Consider the following 23,823-nt stretch of genomic DNA (forward strand, 5'->3'; position numbering starts at 1 on the left):
CTATAAATGCAGTATTTTTTACAAGCTATTAATATATGAAGTTTTCTGAAGAACGATTCCCATCATCCCTGTGACTTTTTTCTTTCCTGTTACTTACATGTCAGTCCTGTTAAGATCATTAATTAGATAAATATGAAAAAAATACAATTAGAATGGCAACCCAGGTAATACCATTCCAATTAACACTGGATAACAGAAGTGAAAAGACCTTTTATCCAATAACATTCCAATAAAAATACTTGTATATGAGTTAAAATGTGGTCTACTTCTGTCATGTATTTTTCTTGTCATCTGAAAGATTAAACTGAATGTTTAAAAATATATTAACAATCTGAAAAAAATCACAGTGAAAACAGGGAAACAACAGAGCTCATTGCAATCAGGGAATTTGTTTCAGCTTCACTCTTCTGAAACTGACAGAGAAACAGGAGAAGAATCCTGGAAGAAGTGATTTTTTCTGAGAGAGTTTGTGTTATATTTACATTATTTTTTGCACTTAAAATTAATAAAATCATATCAATCAAATTGATGTAATTTATGTCAATAATACTTGGTTATTTTATACCTTATCAGTGACTGTAAAGGAGTAACACCACAGGAGACAGTTGCTCATCTTCAAGTCCTCAACTCTTCTTGTAGTACAAATATTCTTCTCAGTACAATTAAGATGAATGATGGTGTAAATCCAAGTTATGTTTCTTCTGGTCTTGTGTCCCACGTTACCTTGAGTCTGTTGAGAGCAGCAAGTCAGTCCACAGGAAGAGGTGGCCCCCGTCCCTCCGGCCCTCTCAGTTTCACAAGGACAGGTGTGCACAGATGTGTTTTGCATGACTTTGATGCTTCACTGCTCCCCAGACTTTTAAAGTTCTTCACTGCCAGCAAGTCTCAAGTGTTTTCATGAGCTGACTTTGAAAACTCTACCAGGATGAAGTTGCCAGTAACTCTGCTTGTCCTGTTGGGTTTGCTGATTCAGGGTGAGTCCTTTTTGCTCTGAATGTCCTGCAGTTGTTTCTAATCTGGTCTTCATGGATTGGAAGGCTGTGAAAACGAATTCAGGTTGATATCATCCATGATTTCACATTCCAGAGTTGTCTGCCGGGGATTTTCTGACTCAGCCGGACAAATCCAAGTCTGTCAGTCTTGGAGGGACAGTGACCATCAGCGCCACAGGGAGTTCAGACATTGATGATGATCTCAGTTGGTACCTTCAAAAACCCGGAGAAGCTCCTAAACTACTGATATACTGGGCATCAACTCTGTTCTCTGGAACTCCATCTCGATTCAGTGGCACTCGATCTGGTTCTCAATACACTCTGACCATCAGTGGTGTTCAGGCTGAAGATATTGGAGAGTATTTCTGTCTTGGCTACCATAGTAGCAGCTCGTTCACACAGTGAAATAGAGCCGTACAAAAACCTCCCTCAGTTTGACAGAAGTGAAAGTGCTGCAGCTGTGGAGGGCTGGTGAGGACGACACTGGAGTGAACACACAAAAGTCACCAAGCAGAACCACAATGAACCGAAATAACTGAGACAAACTGAGAAGGGTTCTTTAGTTACAGGATCAACTTTCTTGTGTGTTCATCTCCTCATGAGTTACTTGACAGGGTTTGACCACAAATGTGCACAAAGGAATGGAGTTGCAAAAAAAAAACAAAAAAAAAAAAACAATCTTCAAGTTTATATTGAACTATTTTAAAATTCTTTGAGTACCATACTCAAAGCATCGCAGTATCCATCCATCCATCCACCCCTCTTGATGCATTTGGACTGTCGGAGGACGCTGGAGTACCAGAGAGAACCCACACAGGAACAGGGAGAACATGGAGACTCCACACAGAAAGTTTCATACCAGAGCCTGGACTCAAACCTGGAACCTTCTTGCTGTGAGAAGCCAGTGCTGACCAATGAACCACAAATGCCGCCCCACATTTCAGTATCTCCTCCAGATAGTACAGGTTTAAATGAAAACATCTTCTCTTCTGCAATGTATAATCAGGACTCACAGACACAGACTCTGCATCAGACAACACATTTCATTCCAACTGAATGATTTATTTGAAACATATTCATGAAATCCACCCTCACCTCTCCCTGTTGTACAGACAGAAACAGGAGAATGAAATAAATACAAGGACAACAACCAGGTAATTTAAAATTCCATGGTGCTTCAAGAGCTTTTCTATTGTTCATCACACCACAGACTGATGTTCCCAGTGAGACTTTGAAGGGTTTATTACATCCAACATGCAATAAAGAAGAAGAATGATGTCATTTGAACAGTTTAGGTTGTCAAGAACCAAAACACACACTGTAAAAAAAAAAACCTGCCTCCATCAAACGCCCCTGTCTCCTCCCATCTCACCTGAGTGGTGGGTGGAGCAGGCGAACCTATTTCAGCTGCTCGCTCACCTGGGGGAATTTTCTTTTCCTACTTGAGGACAAAGGAGCAGGCAGTCCCCATTGTTGAGCTTCATACATGTTGTGAGTGAACCCTTTTGTTCCACAAACTCTTTGCCTCTTCTAATGAACATCGTAACTCATATTTTAGGTCTAATCCTTTATTAAATTGAGCAATGTTTGTTTCGATTGTCAATTGTTTGATAATGATGTGTGGGTTGTGTGGACAAATGTATTCTCACCTTCTATATTCTGTCCTTTCCTATCAGAAAGAACCAGTTCAACAATAAACAGACATGAGCTGGATCCCTGCTGTTTGTGCCTTTGTCTAAAAGCAAACATTGGCGTTGGTCTCCCTCCTCACCACAAACCCAAATCCATACAAGATAATATTTTACACACACGATCATGAACCCACCTGAACACACATGTGCTATCAAACTCATCTGAACCTCAGCCTCAACATCAGTATTTATCTCATCAGCTAACATGAGCATGCTAACATGCTCACATTGCAAACATGAACGTAAAAATTTCTCTCTCCGTCTCTACCTCTCTCTCTGTCCGTCTATTTATCTATCATTCTATCTATCTATCTATCTATCATGTATTAACATGTATGTAAAGGGATTGTAAACTTTTTTCTCAAGTTTCTTCTCCTTTGCGAAACATTTTACGTGATTAAGAGGAAAAATGTTCGAAATAGATTATTTGTGGGCTTTACAAATGATTGGGAAATTCAGTAAAACCACACTACATTCAGGAATTAAACATTTGTTTTAATATCCATCCATCGTCGTCGCGGGGGGGCTGGAGCCTATCCCAGCATCTACGGGCGAGAGAAAGGGTTCACCCTGGACAGGTCGCCAGTCCATCGCAGGGCCAACACACAGAGACAAACAACCATTCACACTCACATTCATACCTACAGTCAATTTAGAGAATCCAATCAGCCTAGTGCCCAAATTGCATGTCTTTGGACAGTGGAGGAAGACAGAGTACCAGAGAGAACCCACACAGGCACGGGGAGAACATGCAAACTCCACACAGAAAGATCCCGCGCCCGAGCCGGGACTCCAACCCGGAACCTTCTTGCAATGAGGCCACAGTGCTAACCACTGCACCACCGTGTAGCCTTTTTGTTTTCATATATAAATGTTAAATATAAAAAAGTGTATTTCCATCTTAAATGTGAGTCACTATGAAATCATACAAAACCTCTGGCTGATGAGAATCCTCAGGTTTATTTGATGTCAAATGTTCTCATCACATTTCCATGAATGAAAAGTTTCTCTCAGAGTGAAACAACTAAAGTTCAGCTCGATTCAAAGAGACAAGAACACAAAGTAGAACCAAAGGAAGATGAATATTGGAAAGTTCCAGTCAGAAAAGAGTCATGAAAGCTGCAGTTACAGGAGAAGCTCTGTATCTTCATCAGGATGTGTAGCGACTGAAGCTCTACACGGAGCAGCTGCTGGGCTCCGGCAGGGTTTTAGTGACGGGGGTCTGTCCATCCAGGCTGGCCTCACAGCTCACTGAGCCTGCTGTCCTCCACTGGTCAGCAGGGAGGCTCAGGGTGCTGCTCCAGCTGTAGTGGCCGTCCTTCCCCTGTTGCTCCTGGCTGTTTGTCACCCCTGAGGAGCTGCTGCTGCCCCCGACCTTCCAGCCCAGCCTCCAGGTTGAGGGGAAGCCTCCACTGGCCAGACACACCACTGTGGCAGTGCCCTGCTGCAGCTCCTCTCTGGAGGGGGGGAGGACGGTCAGGGTGGGCTGCACCACCCCCACTGGAGGAAACGCAGACATGAGAGAGAATCAATGCAACTGATGGAAATGATCTCACCTGTTTGATCACATAAAACACTTGAACCACTGATGCTCTCACTAATCAGCCTCATGACTGAAATGAAAAAGCAACTAAAACAGTTAAAGGATCAACGTGATGTTTTCATGTCTGTGTCATCGTGTGGGACAGAGAATAACAGGAGCTTCCTAAACGATTGAACTGCCATCTGAAGGAGAACTGAGCCCAGTTTAAACCTCCGTTAAGAATTTATTTCACTTCCTTTTCACAGCATCTGAACAAGAACAGAAAACTTTGCTGCTTTTATTCATGAAACCTTTTGGTGGACAAAAATCCACAACACAATTCTGCTCTAAAAAGTGGCACAAATTAATGAAAACTAACTGCTCATATATACATTTTAAAATAATAAAAAAACTCTAAAATCTTGATCTTTAAAAAAAATTTAAAGCAGAAAATACAATGAATATTATCACAATAATTAGTTGTTTTATATCCTGTTTCATGATGAGTAGAATGAAGCTTGTTTCCATTTCATGATTTGAGATCAAAATCTCTTCATAAATCATCAGCAACATAAAAACAACATACTTGATCATATTTTCATTCAGTTTGTTTGAACTTCTGCTACATTTGACATCAAATGAAAATCTCTGGTACTTACAGTCAATGAAAAGTTTAGTTCCTCCACCAAAACTCAACCACAGTGATACAAATCCATTTAGTGGCCGTACAAAAACCTCTTGCACTGTGAGGCAGCAACTTTCTACCAAAAAAATCTACTTTTTCTCTAATTTACAGAAATTATAATCACTTGGCAAAAATTAAAGGATAGTTTTCAAGAAGAATCATGAAACTAATTCAGTAAATAAGATTTTTTTTGTTTCAGCTTCACTCTTCTGAAACTGACAGAGAAACAGGAGAAGAATCCTGGAAGAAGTGATTTTTCAGAGAGAGTTTGTGTTATATTTACATTATTTTTGCACTTAGAATTAATAAAATCATATCAATCTAAGTGATGTAATTTATGTCAATAATACCTGGTTATTTTATACCTTATCAGTGACTGTAAAGGAGTGACACCACAGGAGACAGTTGCTCATCTTCAAGTCCTCAACTCTTCTTGTAGTACAAATATTCTTCTCAGTACAATTAAGATGAATGATGGTGTAAATCCAAGTTATGTTTCTTCTGGTCTTGTGTCCCACGTTACCTTGAGTCTGTTGAGAGCAGCAAGTCAGTCCACAGGAAGAGGTGGCCCCCGTCCCTCCGGCCCTCTGAGTTTCACAAGGACAGGTGTGCCCAGATGTGTTTTGCATGACTTTGATGCTTCACTGCTCCCCAGACTTTTAAAGTTCTTCACTGCCAGCAAGTCTCAAGTGTTTTCATGAGCTGACTTTGAAAACTCTACCAGGATGAAGTTGCCAGTAACTCTGCTTGTCCTGTTGGGTTTGCTGATTCAGGGTGAGTCCTTTTTGCTGTGAATGTCCTGCAGTTGTTTCTACTCTGGTCTTCATGGATTGGAAGGCTGTGAAAACTAATTCAGGTTGATATCATCCATGATTTCACATTCCAGAGTCGTCTGCCGGGGATTTTCTGACTCAGCCGGACAAATCCAAGTCTGTCAGTCTTGGAGGGACAGTGACCATCAGCGCCACAGGGAGTTCAAATATTGGAGCTGATCTCAGTTGGTACCTTCAAAAACCTGGAGAAGCTCCTAAACTACTGATATACAAGGCATCAACTCTGTTCTCTGGAACTCCATCTCGATTCAGTGGCACTCGATCTGGTTCTCAATACACTCTGACCATCAGCGGTGTTCAGGCTGAAGATATTGGAGAGTATTTCTGTCTTGGCTACCATAGCAGCAGCTCGTTCACACAGTGATTTAGAGCCGTACAAAAACCTCCCTCAGTTCGACATAAGTGAAAGTGCTGCAGCTGTGGAGGGCTGGTGAGGACGACGCTGGAGTGAACACACAAAAGTCACCAAGCAGAACCACAATGAACTGAAATAACTGAGACAAACTGAGAAGGGTTCTTTAGTTACAGGATCAACTTTCTTGTGTGTTCATCTCCTCATGAGTTACTTGACAGGGTTTGACCACAAATGTGCACAAAGGAATGGAGCTGCAACCAAACAAAACAACGCCCCGAAAACAATCAACAAGTTTATTTTCAACATTTTTAAAAATTTGTTGTTTTCGATACTCAAAGTATTGCAGTATCCATCCATCCATTTGCTTCCGCCTATCCTTTTTAGATGGGGGGAGGGGGGGCAACTGGAGCCTTTCCCAGCAACTTTCGTGTGAGAGGCGTGTTCAACCTGGACGGGTCACCAGTCCATCGCAGGGCCAACACATATAGACAACAAAACATTCTACAAATCAATCTGCAGCATTTTCAGCCTTCATTTAATTCCATACTCAAATCATTTCAGTATCTCTCCAGATCCCACAGGCCTTGAATGAAAACATCTTCTGTTCTTTAATGTATAATCAAGACGCACAGACAGAGACTCTGCAGCAGACAACAAATTTAATTCCAACGTAATGATTTATTAAAACATTCATGAAATCCACCCACACCACTCCCTGTTGTACAGACAGCTCAGGGTTGCAAGGGCATCCTGCGGTCTAGACGAGGTCCAAGAGGTGTTGAATCTGGCAGCAGTAGCCCTGGAGATCATGTTGCTGGAGGATCCACACCTCCCTGCCTCCTGCTTTGAGGAGAAGGGTACACTATGCCCAGTAAGGCAAGGGTGCCTCTCCCACCTGACTTTGAGGCTTTGGTTCTGGTGCAGTTCTTCGCACCTTCCGCTGGTCCAGTGTTAGCAGGTGGCTCGCGAATGAGAGGGAGGCTGGGCGTATTGGTTGTGAATGCCCGCCTCCAATTGACCAGTCCATGGTCTCCATTGGTTTTTTGGCAAAGTCAATTCTGACCTATTTTTGAGGCTGATTAATGGTTTGCACCTTGTGGTGAAGCCTTTGTGTTTTTTAGATGAAGTCTTGTCTTTATGGTAGACTTAGATACTACCCTACTTCCTGGAGAGTGTTCTTCACTTGAGTGGATGTTGTGAGGGGGTTTTTCTTCACCATGGAAAGAATTCACTGTTGTCTTCCATGGACGTCCAGGCCTTTTTGAGTTCCCAAGCTCACCAGTGCACTCTTTTTTCTCAGACTGTACCAAACTGTAGCTTTGGCCACTCCGAACATTTCTGCCATCTCTCTGATGGATTTTTTTTTTCAGCCTCAGGACGGTCTGTTTCAGTTCCATTGAGAGCTCCTTTGACCGCATGTTGTGTGTTCACAGCAACAGCTTCCAAATGCAAACACCACACGTGGAATCAAATCCAGACCTTTTAACTGCTTAATTGATGACAGGTTAACGAGGGAAGAGTACATGCAGCCTTGTTGTTTGTTCTTGTTTTTTTGCAGTTTTCTAAGTCAATTGTCCAATTACTTTTGGTCCCTTGAAAAAGAGGTGGCTACGTATTAAAGAGCTGCAATTCCTAAACTCTTGCTCCAATTTGGATGTGAACACTCTCAAATTACGGCTGAGAGTCTGTACTTAAAGCCCATATTGATTATATAACTGTATCCTGAACATGCTTTCGTAAAAAGTGAAAATAAAAAAAAAACTTGTGTCACTGTCCAAATATTTTGGGGCCTAACTGTATATCACCATCAGGGTCATCTTTAGGACCGACCAGATAACCCCAGCAGGAACCATAGGACAATGGATGGCCTTTTACTTTGAACACACAGTGCAATGGAAGTTCAAAAAAATTAGCCAACACTACAGCAATCCTTTCTGTCTATCTGCACCATCTTCCTCATGTGGAAGGGGCCACAATGGAGGAAATACAGCTTGTCTCCTCTCTCTTTTCATTGGTTGTCAAGCAGCAGGCCATAGCTTCAGGGAAAGGGATTGCTTCAGTTTGAGTGGTAAGAAGATCCTGATGACTGACACAGTCTCGCTCCCAGCCAACTGGCCATAGATTTCTCACAGGCCTGCCAATCAAATCAAAATATTAAGTGTACTGCATGGAACTACACAAAGTAGAACAGTTTACAGTGCTGAACATTAGAGTACGCCTAGAACGCACACTCAAGCTTTACCTGTACACACTGTTCCTTTCAAGTGGCACATTGTAAAGTTCTTTCATGCGCTTTTCATTCTTCCTGAGCCCTCTGTCAATCGTTGTGATTGAAACACATTCAATATTGCCAAAGATTTTGTCATCATCGATAACAGCGTTTTGAATCTCTCTCAATCTTTTTGGATTGTTTGCAATCACCATTGCACAAATGGCTTCCTCTTGTTGTGGAGTAAAAACAGGCTCCTTTCAACCTCTGCAAGGTTGTCTTGCAGTCTGATGTGTTGCAGAGTAAAATTATAGGAATGTAGGGTAAATATGAGACATAAAGAATTGGATTACTGTCCAAAACTATTGATACCTGTTCTCCCTATGAAATGTTTGAATGATGGAATTCACTGAGGTTCTCCCTACATTTGATTGCACTCGTCATCCAGCTTCAGCCATTGTGATGCTGTATTTCACAACATTGTCCACAAGTGTCGCCCTAATTTCATCAGAGATTTGCAAATGTAGTTCACCTCTTCTTCCTCTGTCCCTGGTTTGTCCCCATCCCCTTCCTCCGCGAATTCTCACCCCTCTTCCACGACGCTGACATTCCATCTTTTTGTCACAGAACTGTAGAAATGGCACACACTCTGTCCTGGTCCACAGTCCAAAGACATCAAGAGAGGACGAGGCTTATAGACAATCTAAATTGACCGTAGGTGTGACTGTGAGTGTGAATGGTTGTTCGTCTCTGTATCTTGGCCCTGCGATGGACTGGCGACCTGTCCAGGGTGAACCACGCCTCTCGTCCGTAGACGCTGGGATAGGCTTCATCCCCCCCCGCGACCCTTAAAAGAAAGGAATACGTGGAAGACAATGAATGAATGAATGAATATATATATGAATTAAATTCTAATATTCTTCTTCTTCTTCTATCTACAAGTATTGTCTTTTCAAACTGTATGACATCTGCTCTTGTGACATTAACCATTTGCTCGCGAGGGGCAAATTAGCTTGAAATCGTCCACCCTGTTCCTGTCATGCCTGTTACTTTCCCAGAGTAAAGTGTTTACGATCCTACAGTAACAGGAGTGACATGAACCAGGTTTTTCTCTCTCACACAGTTTTTAAACATCTTAACTTAACTTTTAAAAATCTGAGGAACTAATGTTGTGTGTAGCATTGAGCTAATACCCATATTGAGCACTATGGGCATTAAGCATTAACTGGAGCCTCAGTAACTTTTCCAATATTTCTCTAATATTTACTGGATGAAGAGAGTACTAAGGCTGCTGTCTTACTCTCTGGCTAAAGATAATGTCATGTTTTTGATGAATATTTATGCCTCTACACACTTTTATGATTTTGTTTTATTATTATTTTATTATTATTATTATTATTACGTCATTAACTGCAGCAGAAAAGGAAAGGCGCTATTCCGCTCGACGACCCCAAGATCCAGAGCGAAGGGCAGAGTACCCTGAATGGGAGAGGAAACAATGGAGGAGAGACAAAGAACTTCCATCCATCCATCCCATCCATTCTTCTGCTTATTCCTGTTAAGGGTCACTATCCCAGCGGCTACGTCAAGAGGCGGGGTTCACCCTGGACAGGTCCCAAGTCCATCGCAGGGCCACCACTAATAGACTGACAACCATTTTTTGCTCTGTATAAAGGTCACAACACCATCATACAATTCTACATCAGGCTAAAACTTCATGATCCTAAAAACCTGAAAGTAAGAAAACATAAATGTGTCGACATATTTTCTAACATTTAATATAACAGAAAACATTTCGTCACAACTATTCTGACAGGAACATTGAAATACTCGTTTTTGTTTTTTTACTTCTTTAAATAGACAGAAATGAGCTGGAGGCTCTCAACTAAAGAATCCCAGAAGTCACTCTTGAAGTGAAAACCTGTTTGTCCAGCACGTTTAATATGTCCAACTTTTCATTCAGCTCAAAACAAACCTGCGTCTGGATCAGAAAGGACCTGCTGATGACGAGCTTCAAGCCCCTTTTCTTGCATGTAGATGGCACAGTCTTTATTTTTGTCTTCATCTTAAGGCCTAAAATGTATATTTTCCTGTTCATTTTTTTGAAAAAAATTAAAATTTGATCCGATTTTTCCGTCTGTACTCGCGAATGAAAGGTCTGTATAAAAGATAGATCTGAAATATCTGATGCTGCTTTAATGCCCTGTGCCTCTTTGTGTGAAACAACTTGCACTCTGAAAGAAAGGGGAAATAAAAAGCACTGGTTCTTTCTCACATTCTGACCCACTTGTTGGTTCTGTGTGGAAATGAAGCTTTTTCTCAACACGGCAGCAGAAAGAACAGCAGTTTACGGCAAAAAAATAAAAAGCCTGATGAAATTGATAGACTAACGTTGATATTTGGAATGACATGAATGCATAGACAGGTTCTGCAGGTATCAGAGGAATACCCCCTAAAATCAAAGTTCAAAACTGTTAGATCAAAGCCTGAGATCAGAGTAATAGCGCCCTGATCCAAGTCTCAGATCAGTGAGAGTGAATTCTGACATCACTGACAGGAAGGAGTCAGAGATGTCAGAGCCATCTGTTGTCTTCCATGTTTGTAAGATCAATGCAACGAAGGATGTGGCTCAAGACTGGTCATCTTTCTTTCCCTTATAAGAGATTCGGTGACCAGTCACAAGTGAGAGAAAAATGGAGCAACGCCAAACTCAGCTGTACACAGATGCCATCTCTTGTACCATCTGTCGGGGAATATACAAGAACCCGGTGACTATTCCCTGCGGACATAGCTTCTGTCTGAGCTGTTTGGAAAACTCCTGGAAACAGGGACATTCTGTCAGCTGTCCCCAATGCTGGCATTCCTTCAGATCAAGGCCTGTCCTGGCTAAAAACACCATGTTAACAAATTTGGTGGAGCAGCTTCAGAAGTCTGGATTCCACAAGGCTCCTTCTGAACACAGTTACGCTGGACCACAAGATGTGGCCTGTGATGTGTGCACTGGGAGGAAGCTGAAAGCCTGCAAGTACTGCCTGTTTTGTCTCATCGCCTTCTGTGACAAACACCTGAAGCCTCATTTTCAAGCCCCCGCCTTTGAAAAGCACACGCTGGTTGATCCGTGTGAGAAGCACCATGAGAGGATGGGCTCACCGTCTGAAGACGGGATCAAAATGGTCGAAAATCCTGACCGTCCAGGACTTGACATCATGGTAGAAAGGAGGCAGAAAGAGCACAACCTGCTGAAGAAGCGAATCGAGGAGAGAAAGACGTACATCAAGAAGCTCCAGCATGAGGTGACAGCAATCAACCTGTCTGCTGATAAGGCAGTGGAGAAAAGTGAGAAGAACTTCACTGACTTGATCCACGCCATCAAGAGGAGACGCGCTGATGTGAAGCAGCGAATTAAGGCCAAGCAGTACGCTGAACTGAGGCGGATCAGAGAGGTCCGCAAAAAGGTCAGGAAGGAAATTCTTGAGATGACAAAAGATGAGGGGATGAAGCACCAAGGACCAACTGGACCTCACATCCAAAACACTCCTCTTCATTACTTTGATGATGTGAAAGCAGCTGCGTCAAACACCCTCAGTTCAGTGGAGAACGTTCTGATGGACTGGGGGTTTCACATCACGCAGACGCTGTCTCAAACAGAGTTTTTGCTGTCGCAGCCACGGACCAGAGAGGAATTCCTCCAGTATTCCCGTCCCATTACGCTGGATCCCAACACAGCCCACGCACAGCTGTTCCTTTCTGAGGGGAATAGAGCAGCCAAATTCATGGCGGAGGAACAAGCTTATTCTCCCCACCCAGACAGATTCGGGCATCATCCTCAGGTCCTCAGCAGAGAGAGCATGACTGGCCGTTGTTACTGGGAGGTGGAGTGGACGGGAGCTGCAGGGACAACAGCAGTCTCATACAAGGACATCGGCAGAGCAGGGAAAGGCCTGGATTGTGGATTGGGACAGAATGGCACATCTTGGGCTCTGACGTGTGACAACCAAAGTTTTAAGGTGCTTTATAACAATTACGTTGTCGCGATGGCCACAGGTCCTGTGTCACACAGAATCGGAGTGTACCTGGATCAGTACGCAGGAGAGCTGGCCTTCTTCAACATCAGGGACAATCAGCAGATGGATCTACTCTACAGGACTGAGGCCAACTTCACTCAGCCTCCCCATGCTGGATTCCATTTCAGGAACGTTGGAGACACGGTTGAGTTGATCAACACTAAGACTCAGTAAGCAGCAAACATCCCTCAATCCATTCATCTTCTACCGCTTATCCTGTCAAGGGTTGGGGGGGGGGGGCAGCCTTTCAGTCGAGAGTTGGGGTTCACCCTGAACAAGTCACCAGTCCATCGCAGGACCAACACATAGAGACAGACAACCATTCACACTCACAGTCACACCTACGGTCAATTTAGAGCATCAATCAGCCTCGTCCTCTCTTGATGTCTTTGGTCTGTGGGAGGAAGCTGGAGTACCAGAGAGAACCCACACAGGAACAGGGAGAACATGGAGACTCCACACAGAAGACCCAGTGCTGGAACCAGGACTCGAAGCCAGAATCTTCCTGCTGGGGGGGCGACAGTGTAGACCACTGCACCACCGTTCCACCAGACAGAGAACTTATTACTGTGAAACTATAAAACAAAAAATACAGTATTTCTTTTGTACAAGTTTACAATGTTTCAAATCTGAAGAATGTGACCCACTTTCATCAATTTCTGTTTTGTCAGCAGCGAAGCTGTTTCTTGTGAACATTCATTTGCAATACATTTGTCTAAGTTTTAAATGTCAATGATTCTGTAACTGTTCTATTACTATTAAAATATAACAAAAACAAAAATAAATGCAGTATTTTTTACAAGCTATTAATATATGAAGTTTTCTGAAGAACGATTCCCATCATCCCTGTGACTTTTGTCTTTCTGGTTACTTACATGTCAGTCCTGTTAAGATCATTAATTAGATAGATATGAAAAAAATACAATTAGAATGGCAACCCAGGTATTACCATTCCAATTAACACTGGATAACAGAAGTGAAAAGACCTTTTATCCAATAACATTCCAATAAAAATACTTGTATATGAGTTAAAATGTGGTCTCCTTCTGTAGTGTATTTTTCCTTGTCATCAGAAAGATTAAACTGAATGTTTAAAAATATATTAACAATCTGAAAAAAATCACAGTGAAAAGAGGGAAACAACAGAGTTCATTGCAATCAGGGAATTTGTTTCAGCTTCACTCTTCTGAAACTGACAGAGAAACAGGAGAAGAATCCTGGAAGAAGTGATTTTTCAGAGAGAGTTTGTGTTATATTTACATTATTTTTTGCACTTGAAATTAATAAAATCATATCAATCAAAGTGATGTAATTTATGTCAATAATACCTGGTTATTTTATACCTTATCAGTGACTGTAAAGGAGTGACACCACAGGAGACAGTTGCTCATCTTCCAGTCCTCAACTCTTCTCGTAGTACAAATATTCTTCTCAGTACAATTAAGATAAATGATGGTGTAAATCCAAGTTATGTTTCTTCTGGTCTTGTGTCCCACGTTACCTTGAGTCTGTTGAGAGCAGCAAGTCAGTCCACAGGAAGAGGTGGCCCCCGTCCCTCCGGCCCTCTCAGTTTCACAAGGACAGGTGTGCCCAGATGTGTTTTGCATGACTTTGATGCATCAGTGCTCCCCAGACTTTTAAAGTTCTTCACTGCCAGCAAGTCTCAAGTGTTTTCATGAGCTGACTTTGAAAACTCTACCAGGATGAAGTTGCCAGTAACTCTGCTTGTCCTGTTGGGTTTGCTGATTCAGGGTGAGTCCTTTTTGCTGTGAATGTCCTGCAGTTGTTTCTACTCTGGTCTTCATGTATTAGAAGGCTGTGAAAACTAATTCAGGTTGATATCATCCATGATTTCACATTCCAGAGTCGTCTGCCGGGGATTTTCTGACTCAGCCGGACAAATCCAAGTCTGTCAGTCTTGGAGGGACAGTGACCATCAGCGCCACAGGGAGTTCAAATATTGGAGCTGATCTCAGTTGGTACCTTCTAAAACCTGGAGAAGCTCCTAAACTACTGATATACAGGGCATCAACTCTGTTCTCTGGAACTCCGTCTTGATTCAGTGGCACTCGATCTGGTTCTCAATACACTCTGACCATCAGTGGTGTTCAGGCTGAAGATATTGGAGAGTATTTCTGTCTTGGCTACCATGGCGGTGGAAGGTTCACACAGTGAAATAGAGCCGTACAAAAACCTCCCTCAGTTCGACAGAAGTGAAAGTGCTGCAGCTGTGGAGGGCTGGTGAGGACGACACTGGAGTGAACACACAAAAGTCACCAAGCAGAACCACAATGAACTGAAATAACTGAGACAAACTGAGAAGGGTTCTTTAGTTACAGGATCAACTTTCTTGTGTGTTCATCTCCTCATGACTTACTTGACAGGGTTTGACCACAAATGTGCACAAAGGAATGGAGCTGCAAAAAAAAACCCCAAAAAACAATCGGTAAATTTATATTGAACTATTTTAAAATTCTTTGAATACCATACTCAAAGCATCGCAGTATCCATCCATCCATCCACCCCTCTTGATGTCTTTGGACGGTGGGAGGAAGCTGGAGTACCAGAGAGAACCCACACAGGAACAGGGAGAACATGGAGACTCCACACAGAAAGTTTCATACCAGAGCCTGGACTCAAACCTGGAACCTTCTTGCTGTGAGAAGCCAGTGCTCACCAATGAACCACAAATGCCGCCCCACATTTCAGTATCTCCTCCAGATAGTACAGGTTTAAATGAAAACATCTTCTCTTCTGCAATGTATAATCAGGACTCACAGACACAGACTCTGCATCAGACAACACATTTCATTCCAACTGAATGATTTATTTGAAACATATTCATGAAATCCACCCTCACCTCTCCCTGTTGTACAGACAGAAACAGGAGAATGAAATAAATACAAGGACAGCAACCAGGTAATTTAAAATTCCATGGTGCTTCAAGAGCTTTTCTATTGTTCATCACACCACAGACTGATGTTCCCAGTGAGACTTTGAAGGGTTTATTACATCCAACATGCAATAAAGTAGAAGAATGATGTCATTTGAACAGTTTAGGTTGTCAAGAACCAAAACACACACTGTAAAAAAAAACCTGCCTCCATCAAACGCCCCTGTCTCCTCCCATCTCACCTGAGTGGTGGGTGGAGCAGGCGAACCTATTTCAGCTGCTCGCTCACCTGGGGGAATTTTCTTTTCCTACTTGAGGACAAAGGAGCAGGCAGTCCCCATTGTTGAGCTTCATACATGTTGTGAGTGAACCCTTTTGTTCCACAAACTCTTTGCCTCTTCTCATGAACATCGTAACTCATATTTTAGGTCTAATCCTTTATTAAATTGAGCAATGTTTGTTTCGATTGTCAATTGTTTGATAATGATGTGTGGGTTGTGTGGACAAATGTATTCTCACCTTCTATATTCTGTCCTTTCCTATCAGAAAGAACCAGTTCAATAATAAACAGACATGAGCTGGATCCCTGCTGTTTGTGCCTTTGTCTAAAAGCAAACATTGGCGTTGGTCTCCCTCCTCACCACAAACCCAAATCCATACAAGATAATATTTTACACACACGATCATGAACCCACCTGAACACACGTGCTATCAAACTCATCTGAACCTCAGCCTCAACATCAGTATTTATCTCATCAGCTAACATGAGCATGCTAACATGCTCATATTGCAAACATGAACGTAAAAATTTCTCTCTCCGTCTCTACCTCTCTCTCTATCTGTCTATTTATCTATCATTCTATCTATCTATCTATCTATCATGTATTAACATGTATGTAAAGGGATTGTAAACTTTTTTCTCAAGTTTCTTCTCCTTTGCGAAACATTTTACGTGATTAAGAGGAAAAATGTTCTAAATAGATTATTTGTGGGCTTTACAAATGATTGGGAAATTCAGTAAAACCACACTACATTAAGGAATTAAACGTTTGTTTTAATATCCATCCATCGTCGTCGCGGGGGGGCTGGAGCCTATCCCAGCATCTACGGGCGAGAGAAAGGGTTCACCCTGGACAGGTCGCCAGTCCATCGCAGGGCCAACACACAGACACAAACAACCATTCACACTCACATTCATACCTACATTCAATTTTGAGAATCCAATCAGCCTAGTGCCCAAAGTGCATGTCTTTGGACAGTGGAGGAAGACAGAGTACCAGAGAGAACCCACACAGGCACGGGGAGAACATGCAAACTCCACACAGAAAGATCCTGCGCCCGAGCCGGGACTCGAACCCAGAACCTTCTTGCAATGAGGCCACAGTGCTAACCACTGCACCACCGTGTAGCCTATTTGTTTTCATATATAAATGTTAAATATACAAGAGTGTATTTCCATCTTAAATGTGAGTCACTATGAAATCATACAAAACCTCTGGCTGATGAGAATCCTCAGGTTTATTTGATGTCAAATGTTCTCATCACATTTCCATGAATGAAAAGTTTCTCTCAGAGTGAAACAACTAAAGTTCAGCTTGATTCAAAGAGACAAGAACACAAAGTAGAACCAAAGGAAGATGAATATTGGAAAGTTCCAGTCAGAAAAGAGTCATGAAAGCTGCAGAAACAGGAGAAGCTCTGTATCTTCATCAGGATGTGTAGCGACTGAAGCTCTACACGGAGCAGCTGCTGGGCTCCGGCAGGGTTTTAGTGACGGGGGTCTGTCCATCCAGGCTGGCCTCACAGCTCACTGAGCCTGCTGTCCTCCACTGGTCAGCAGGGAGGCTCAGGGTGCTGCTCCAGCTGTAGTGGCCGTCCTTCCCCTGTTGCTCCTGGCTGTTTGTCACCCCTGAGGAGCTGCTGCTGCCCCCCACCTTCCAGCCCAGCCTCCAGGCTGAGGGGAAGCCTCCGCTGGCCAGACACACCACTGTGGCAGTGCCCTGCTGCAGCTCCTCTCTGGAGGGGGGGAGGACGGTCAGGGTGGGCTGCACCACCCCCACTGGAGGAAACGCAGACATGAGAGAGAATCAATGCAACTGATGGAAATGATCTCACCTGTTTGATCACATAAAACACTTGAACCACTGATGCTCTCACTAATCAGCCTCATGACTGAAATGAAAAAGCAACTAAAACAGTTAAAGGATCAACGTGATGTTTTCATGTCTGTGTCATCGTGTGGGACAGAGAATAACAGGAGCTTCCTTAACGATTGAACTGCCATCTGAAGGAGAACTGAGCCCAGTTTAAACCTCCGTTATGAATTTATTTCACTTCCTTTTCACAGCATCTGAACAAGAACAGAAAACTTTGCTGCTTTTATTCATGAAACCTTTTGGTGGACAAAAATCCACAACACAATTCTGCTCTAAAAAGTGGCACAAATTAATGAAAACTAACTGCTCATATATACATTTTAAAATAATAAAAAAACTCTAAAATCTTGATCTTTAAAAAAAATTTAAAGCAGAAAATACAATGAATATTATCACAATAATTAGTTGTTTTATATCCTGTTTCATGATGAGTAGAATGAAGCTTGTTTCCATTTCATGATTTGAGATCAAAATCTCTTCATAAATCATCAGCAACATAAAAACAACATACTTGATCATATTTTCATTCAGTTTGTTTGAACTTCTGCTACATTTGACATCAAATGAAAATCTCTGGTACTTACAGTCAATGAAGAGTTTAGTTCCTCCACCAAAACTCAACCACAGTGATACAAATCCATTTAGTGGCCGTACAAAAACCTCTTGCACTGTGAGGCAGCAACTTTCTACCAAAAAAATCTACTTTTTCTCTAATTTACAGAAATTATTATCACTTGGCAAAAATTAAAGGATAGTTTTCAAGAAGAATCATGAAACTAATTCAGTAAATAAGATTTTTTTTGTTTTAGCTTCACTCTTCTGAAACTGACAGAGAAACAGGAGAAGAATCCTGGAAGAAGTGATTTTTCAGAGAGAGTTTGTGTTATATTTACATTATTTTTTGGTCTTAAAATTAATGAAATCATATCAATCAAATTGATTTAATTTATGTCAATAATACTTGGTTATTTTATACCTTATCAGTGACTGTAAAGGAGTGACACCACAGGAGACAGTTGCTCATCTTCCAGTCCTCAACTCTTCTTGTAGTACAAATATTCTTCTCAGTACAATTAAGATGAATGATGGTGTAAATCCAAGTTATGTTTCTTCTGGTCTTGTGTCCCACGTTACCTTGAGTCTGTTGAGAGCAGCAAGTCAGTCCACAGGAAGAGGTGGCCCCCGTCCCTCAGGCCCTCTCAGTTTCACAAGGACAGGTGTGCCCAGATGTGTTTTGCATGACTTTGATGCTTCACTGCTCCCCAGACTTTTAAAGTTCTTCACTGCCAGCAAGTCTCAAGTGTTTTCATGAGCTGACTTTGAAAACTCTACCAGGATGAAGTTGCCAGTAACTCTGCTTTTCCTGTTGGGTTTGCTGATTCAGGGTGAGTCCTTTTTGCTGTGAATGTCCTGCAGTTGTTTCTAATCTGGTCTTCATGGATTGGAAGGCTGTGAAAACTAATTCAGGTTGATATCATCCATGATTTCACATTCCAGAGTCGTCTGCCGGGGATTTTCTGACTCAGCCGGACAAATCCAAGTCTGCCAGTCTTGGAGGGACAGTGACCATCAGCGCCACAGGGAGTTCAAATATTGGAGCTGATCTCAGTTGGTACCTTCAAAAACCTGGAGAAGCTCCTAAACTACTGATATACAGGGCATCAACTCTGTTCTCTGGAACTCCGTCTCGATTCAGTGGCACTCAATCTGGTTCTCAATACACTCTGACCATCAGCGGTGTTCAGGCTGAAGATATTGGAGAGTATTTCTGTCTTGGCTACCATAGTGGCAGCTCGTTCACACAGTGATGTAGAGCCGTACAAAAACCTCCCTCAGTTCGACAGAAGTGAAAGTGCTGCAGCTGTGGAGGGCTGGTGAGGACGACACTGGAGTGAACACACAAAAGTCACCAAGCAGAACCACAATGAACTGAAATAACTGAGACAAACTGAGAAGGGTTCTTTAGTTACAGGATCAACTTTCTTGTGTGTTCATCTCCTCATGAGTTACTTGACAGGGTTTGACCACAAATGTGCACAAAGGAATGGAGATGCAACCAAACAAAACAACGCCCCGAAAACAATCAACAAGTTTATTTTCAACATTTTTAAAAAAAAATTTATTCCACACTCAAAGTATTGCAGTATCCATCCATCCATTTGCTTCCGCCTATCCTTTTTAGATGGGGGGAGGGGGGGCAACTGGAGCCTTTCCCAGCAACTTTCGTGTGAGAGGCGTGTTCAACCTGGACGAGTCACCAGTCCATCGCAGGGCCAACACATATAGACAACAAAACATTCAACAAATCAATCTGCAGTTTTCAGACTTCATTTAATTCCATACTCAAATCATTTCAGTATCTCTCCAGATCCCACAGGCCTTGAATGAAAACATCTTCTATTTTTAAATGTACAATCAAGACTCACAGACAGAGACTCTGCAGCAGACAACAAATTTCATTCCAACATAATGATTTATTTGAAACATATTCATGAAATCCAAACACACCACCCCCTGTTGTACAGACAGTTTAGGGTTGCAAGAGCATCCTGCCGTCTAGATGAGCTCCTAGAGGTGTTGAATCTGGCAGCAGTAGCCCTGGAGATCATGTTGCCGGAGGATCCACACCTCCCTTCCCCCTGCTTTGAGGAGAAGGGTACACTATGCCCAGTAAGGCAAGGGTACCTCTCCCACCAGACTTTGAGGCTTTGGTTCCTTGTGCAGTTCCTCGCACCTTCCGCTGGTCCAGTGTTAGCAGGTGGCTCGCGAATGAGAGGGAGGCTGGGTGTATTGGTTGTGAATGCCCGCCTCCAATTGACCAGTCCATGGTTGCACTTATATCACCATCAGGGTCATCTTTAGGACCGACCAGATGACCCCAGCAGGAACCATAGGACAATGGATGGCCTTTTACTTTGAACACACAGTGCAATGGCAGTTCAAACAAAATTAGCCAACACTCCAGCAATCCTTTCACTCCATCTGCACCATCTTTCTCATGTGGAAGGGGCCACAATGGAGGAAATGCAGCTTGTCTCCTTTCTCCTTGCACAAGCTGTCAAGCAGCAGGCCGTAGCTTCAGGGAAAGTGATTTCTTCAGTTTGAGTGGCAAGAAGATCCTGATGGCTGACACAGTCTCGCTCCCAGCCAACTGGCCATAGATTTCTCACAGGCCTGCCAATCAAATCCCACACCATGTTGGGTTTGTGGGCAGTAACAATGCTGTAACAAGCTGGAGAAGCCAGGCACTTTCCCGGTGAAGTATCAGGCCAATGGCCCGAGCCGCACAGAAGCCACCACCCTTGGGCCCCCTCCCGTCAAGCCTTGCCACCACAACCCAGTTGGGGTCAAGCGGACCTTTGGCAGTAGCTTGCTCATTGGTGGGAACAGACATTCCGACAGACATTCCCTCTCATTCGGTAGAGAGTGTCCAAAAAAGTAAGATGTTTTATGTTGTATGGACCGAGAAGTGGCATATGGGTGAGGACACCATTTGCAGAAATGGCTGCACACATTGTGACATTCCCCCCTCGTTGGCCTGAGACATTAATTGTTGCTCTCTGTCCAATTCTGTTCCTCCCGTGCCTTCTGCCTTTGGCCAGATTGAAACCTGCCTCATTCATGTAAATGAATGTGTGCAGTGGTTCCCTGGCCTCTAGCTCCAGAATACTTTTATCCCAGAAGACAGGGAGAGAGAAAAATAACCCAATTGTAAGAGATTTCCCTGAGTAACATAAAGCATCTTTTGACAACATAGTGTACAGTATTTAGTCTACTGTGAGTATAAAGAACTGCTAAGTGTACTGCATGGAACTACACAAAGTAGAACAGTTTACAGTGCTGAACATTAGAGTACACCTAGAACGCACACTCAAGCTTTACCTGTACACACTGGTGAAGGGTCTCCTTCCCTCTTTCACTGTTCCTTTCAAGTGGCACATTGTAAAGTTCTTTCATGCGCTTTTCATTCTTCCTGAGCCCTCTGTCAATTGTTGTGATTGAAACACATTCAATATTGCCAAAGATTTTGTCATCATCGATAACAGCGTTTTGAATTTCTCTCAATCTTTTGGATTGTTTGCAATCACCATTGCCCAAATGGCTTCCTCTTGTTGTGGAGTAAAAACAGGCTCCTTTCAACCTCTGCGAGGTTGTCTTGCAGTCTGATGTGTTGCAGAGTAAAATTATAGGAATGTAGGGTAAATATGAGACATAAAGAATTGGATTACTGTCCAATACTATTGATACCTGTTCTCCCTACGAAATGTTTGAATGATGGAATTCACTGAGGTTCTCCCTACATTTGATTGCACTCGTCATCCAGCTTCAGCCATTGTGATGCTGTGATTCACAACATTGTCCACAAGTGTCGCCCGAATATCATCAAGGATTTGCAAATGTAGTTCACCTCTTCTTCCTCTGTCCCTGGTTTGTCCCCATCCCCTTCCTCCGCGAATTCTCACCCCTCCTCCACGACGCTGACATTCCATCTGTGTCACAGAATTGTAGAAATGGCACACACTCTGTCCTGAACCCGCATCTCGCCCATAGACGCTGGGATAGGCTCCAGCCCCCCCACGACCCCGAATAGAAAGGAATAAGTGGAAGACAATTAATGAATGAATGAATATATATGAATTAAATTCTAATATTCTTCTTCTTCTTCTATCTACAAGTATTGTCTTTTCAAACTATATGACATCTGCTCTTGTGACATTGACTATTAGCTCGTGAGGGGCAAATTAGCTTGAAATCGTCCACCCTGTTCCTGTCATTCCTGTTACTTTCCCAGAGTAAAGTGTTTACGATCCTACAGTAACAGGAGTGACATGAACCAGGTTTTTCTCTCTCGCAGTTTTTAAACATCTTAACTTAACTTTTAAAAATTAAGGAACTAATGTTGTGTGTAGCATTGAGCTAATACCCATATTGAGCACTATGGGCGTTAAGCATTAACTGGAGCCTCAGTAACTTTTCCAATATTTCTCTAATATTTACTGGATGAAGAGAGTACTAAGGCTGCTGTCTTACTCTCTGGCTAAAGATAATGTCATGTTTTTGATGAATATTTATGCTTCTTCACACTTTTATGATTTTTTATTATTATTATTATTTTATTATTATTACGTCATTAAGTGCAGCAGAAAAGGAAAGGCGCTATTGCGCTCAACGACCCCAAGATCCAGAGCGAAGGGCAGAGTACCCTGAATGGGAGAGGAAACAATGGAGGAGAGACAAAGAACTTCCATCCATCCATCCCATCCATTCTTCTGCTTATTCCTGTTAAGGGTCACTATCCCAGCGGCTACGGCGAGAGGCGGGGTTCACCCTCGACAGGTCCCAAGTCCATCGCAGGGCCACCACTAATAGACTGACAACCATTTTTTGCTCTGTATAAAGGTCACAACACCATCATACAATTCTACATCAGGCTAAAACTTCATGATCATAAAAACCTGAAAGTAAGAAAACATAAATGTGTCTACATATTTTCTAACATTTAATATCACAGAAAGCATTTCGTCACAACTATTCTGACAGGAACATTGAAATATTCTTGTTTTTGTTTTGTTACTTCTTTAAATAGACAGAAATGAGCTGGATGCTCTCAACTGAAGAATCCCAGAAGTCACTCTTGAAGTGAAAACCTGTTTGTCCAGCACGTTTAATATGTCCAACTTTTCATTCAGCTCAAAACAAACCTGCGTCTGGGTCAGAAAGGACCTGCTGATGACGAGCTTCAAGCCCCTTTTCTTGCATGTAGATGGCACAGTCTTTATTTTTGTCTTCATCTTAAGGCCTAAAATGTATATTTTCCTGTTCATTTTTTTGAAAAAAATTAAAATTTGATCCGATTTTTCCATCTGTACTAGCGAATGAAAGGTCTGTATAAAAGATAGATCTGAAATATCTGATGCTGCTTTAAAGCTCTGTGCCTCTTTGTGTGAAACAACTTGCACTCTGAAAGAAAGGGGAAATAAAAAGCACTGGTTCTTTCGCACATTCTGACCCACTTGTTGGTTCTGTGTGGAAATGAAGCTTTTTCTCAACACGGCAGCAGAAAGAACAGCAGTTTACGGCAAAAAAATAAAAAGCCTGATGAAATTGATTGACTAACGTTGATATTTGGAATGACATGAATGCATAGACAGGTACTGCAGGTATCAGAGGAATACCCCCTAAAATCAAAGTTCAAAACTGTTAGATCAAAGCCTGAGATCAGAGTAATAGCGCCCTGATCCAAGTCTCAGATCAGTGAGAGTCAATTCTGACATCACTGACAGGAAGGAGTCAGAGATGTCAGAGCCATCTGTCGTCTTCCATGTTTGTAAGATCAATGCAAAGAAGGATGTGGCTCAAGACTGGTCATCTTTCTTTCCCTTATAAGAGATTCGGTGACCAGTCACAAGTGAGAGAAAAATG

General features: G+C 42.5%; 1 protein-coding gene across 1 annotated transcript; it reads left to right on the forward strand.

Annotated features, from left to right (window-relative positions):
- The first annotated feature begins 10,779 nt into the window (after positions 1-10,779).
- On the forward strand, positions 10,780-12,567 carry LOC147246336 (E3 ubiquitin/ISG15 ligase TRIM25-like). The gene has a single exon (XM_086182740.1). It carries the CDS (start codon positions 10,981-10,983, stop codon positions 12,523-12,525), a length of 1,545 nt encoding a protein of 514 aa, XP_086038866.1. The 5' UTR covers positions 10,780-10,980; the 3' UTR covers positions 12,526-12,567.
- The last annotated feature ends 11,256 nt before the right edge of the window (positions 12,568-23,823 follow it).

The sequence above is a fragment of the Aulostomus chinensis genome, chromosome 17, assembly GCF_037954235.1.
Source record: "Aulostomus chinensis isolate RoL2024-O1b breed Wild chromosome 17, RoL_Achi_v1.0, whole genome shotgun sequence".
In the NCBI taxonomy this organism is placed as follows: Eukaryota; Metazoa; Chordata; class Actinopteri; order Syngnathiformes; family Aulostomidae; genus Aulostomus; species Aulostomus chinensis.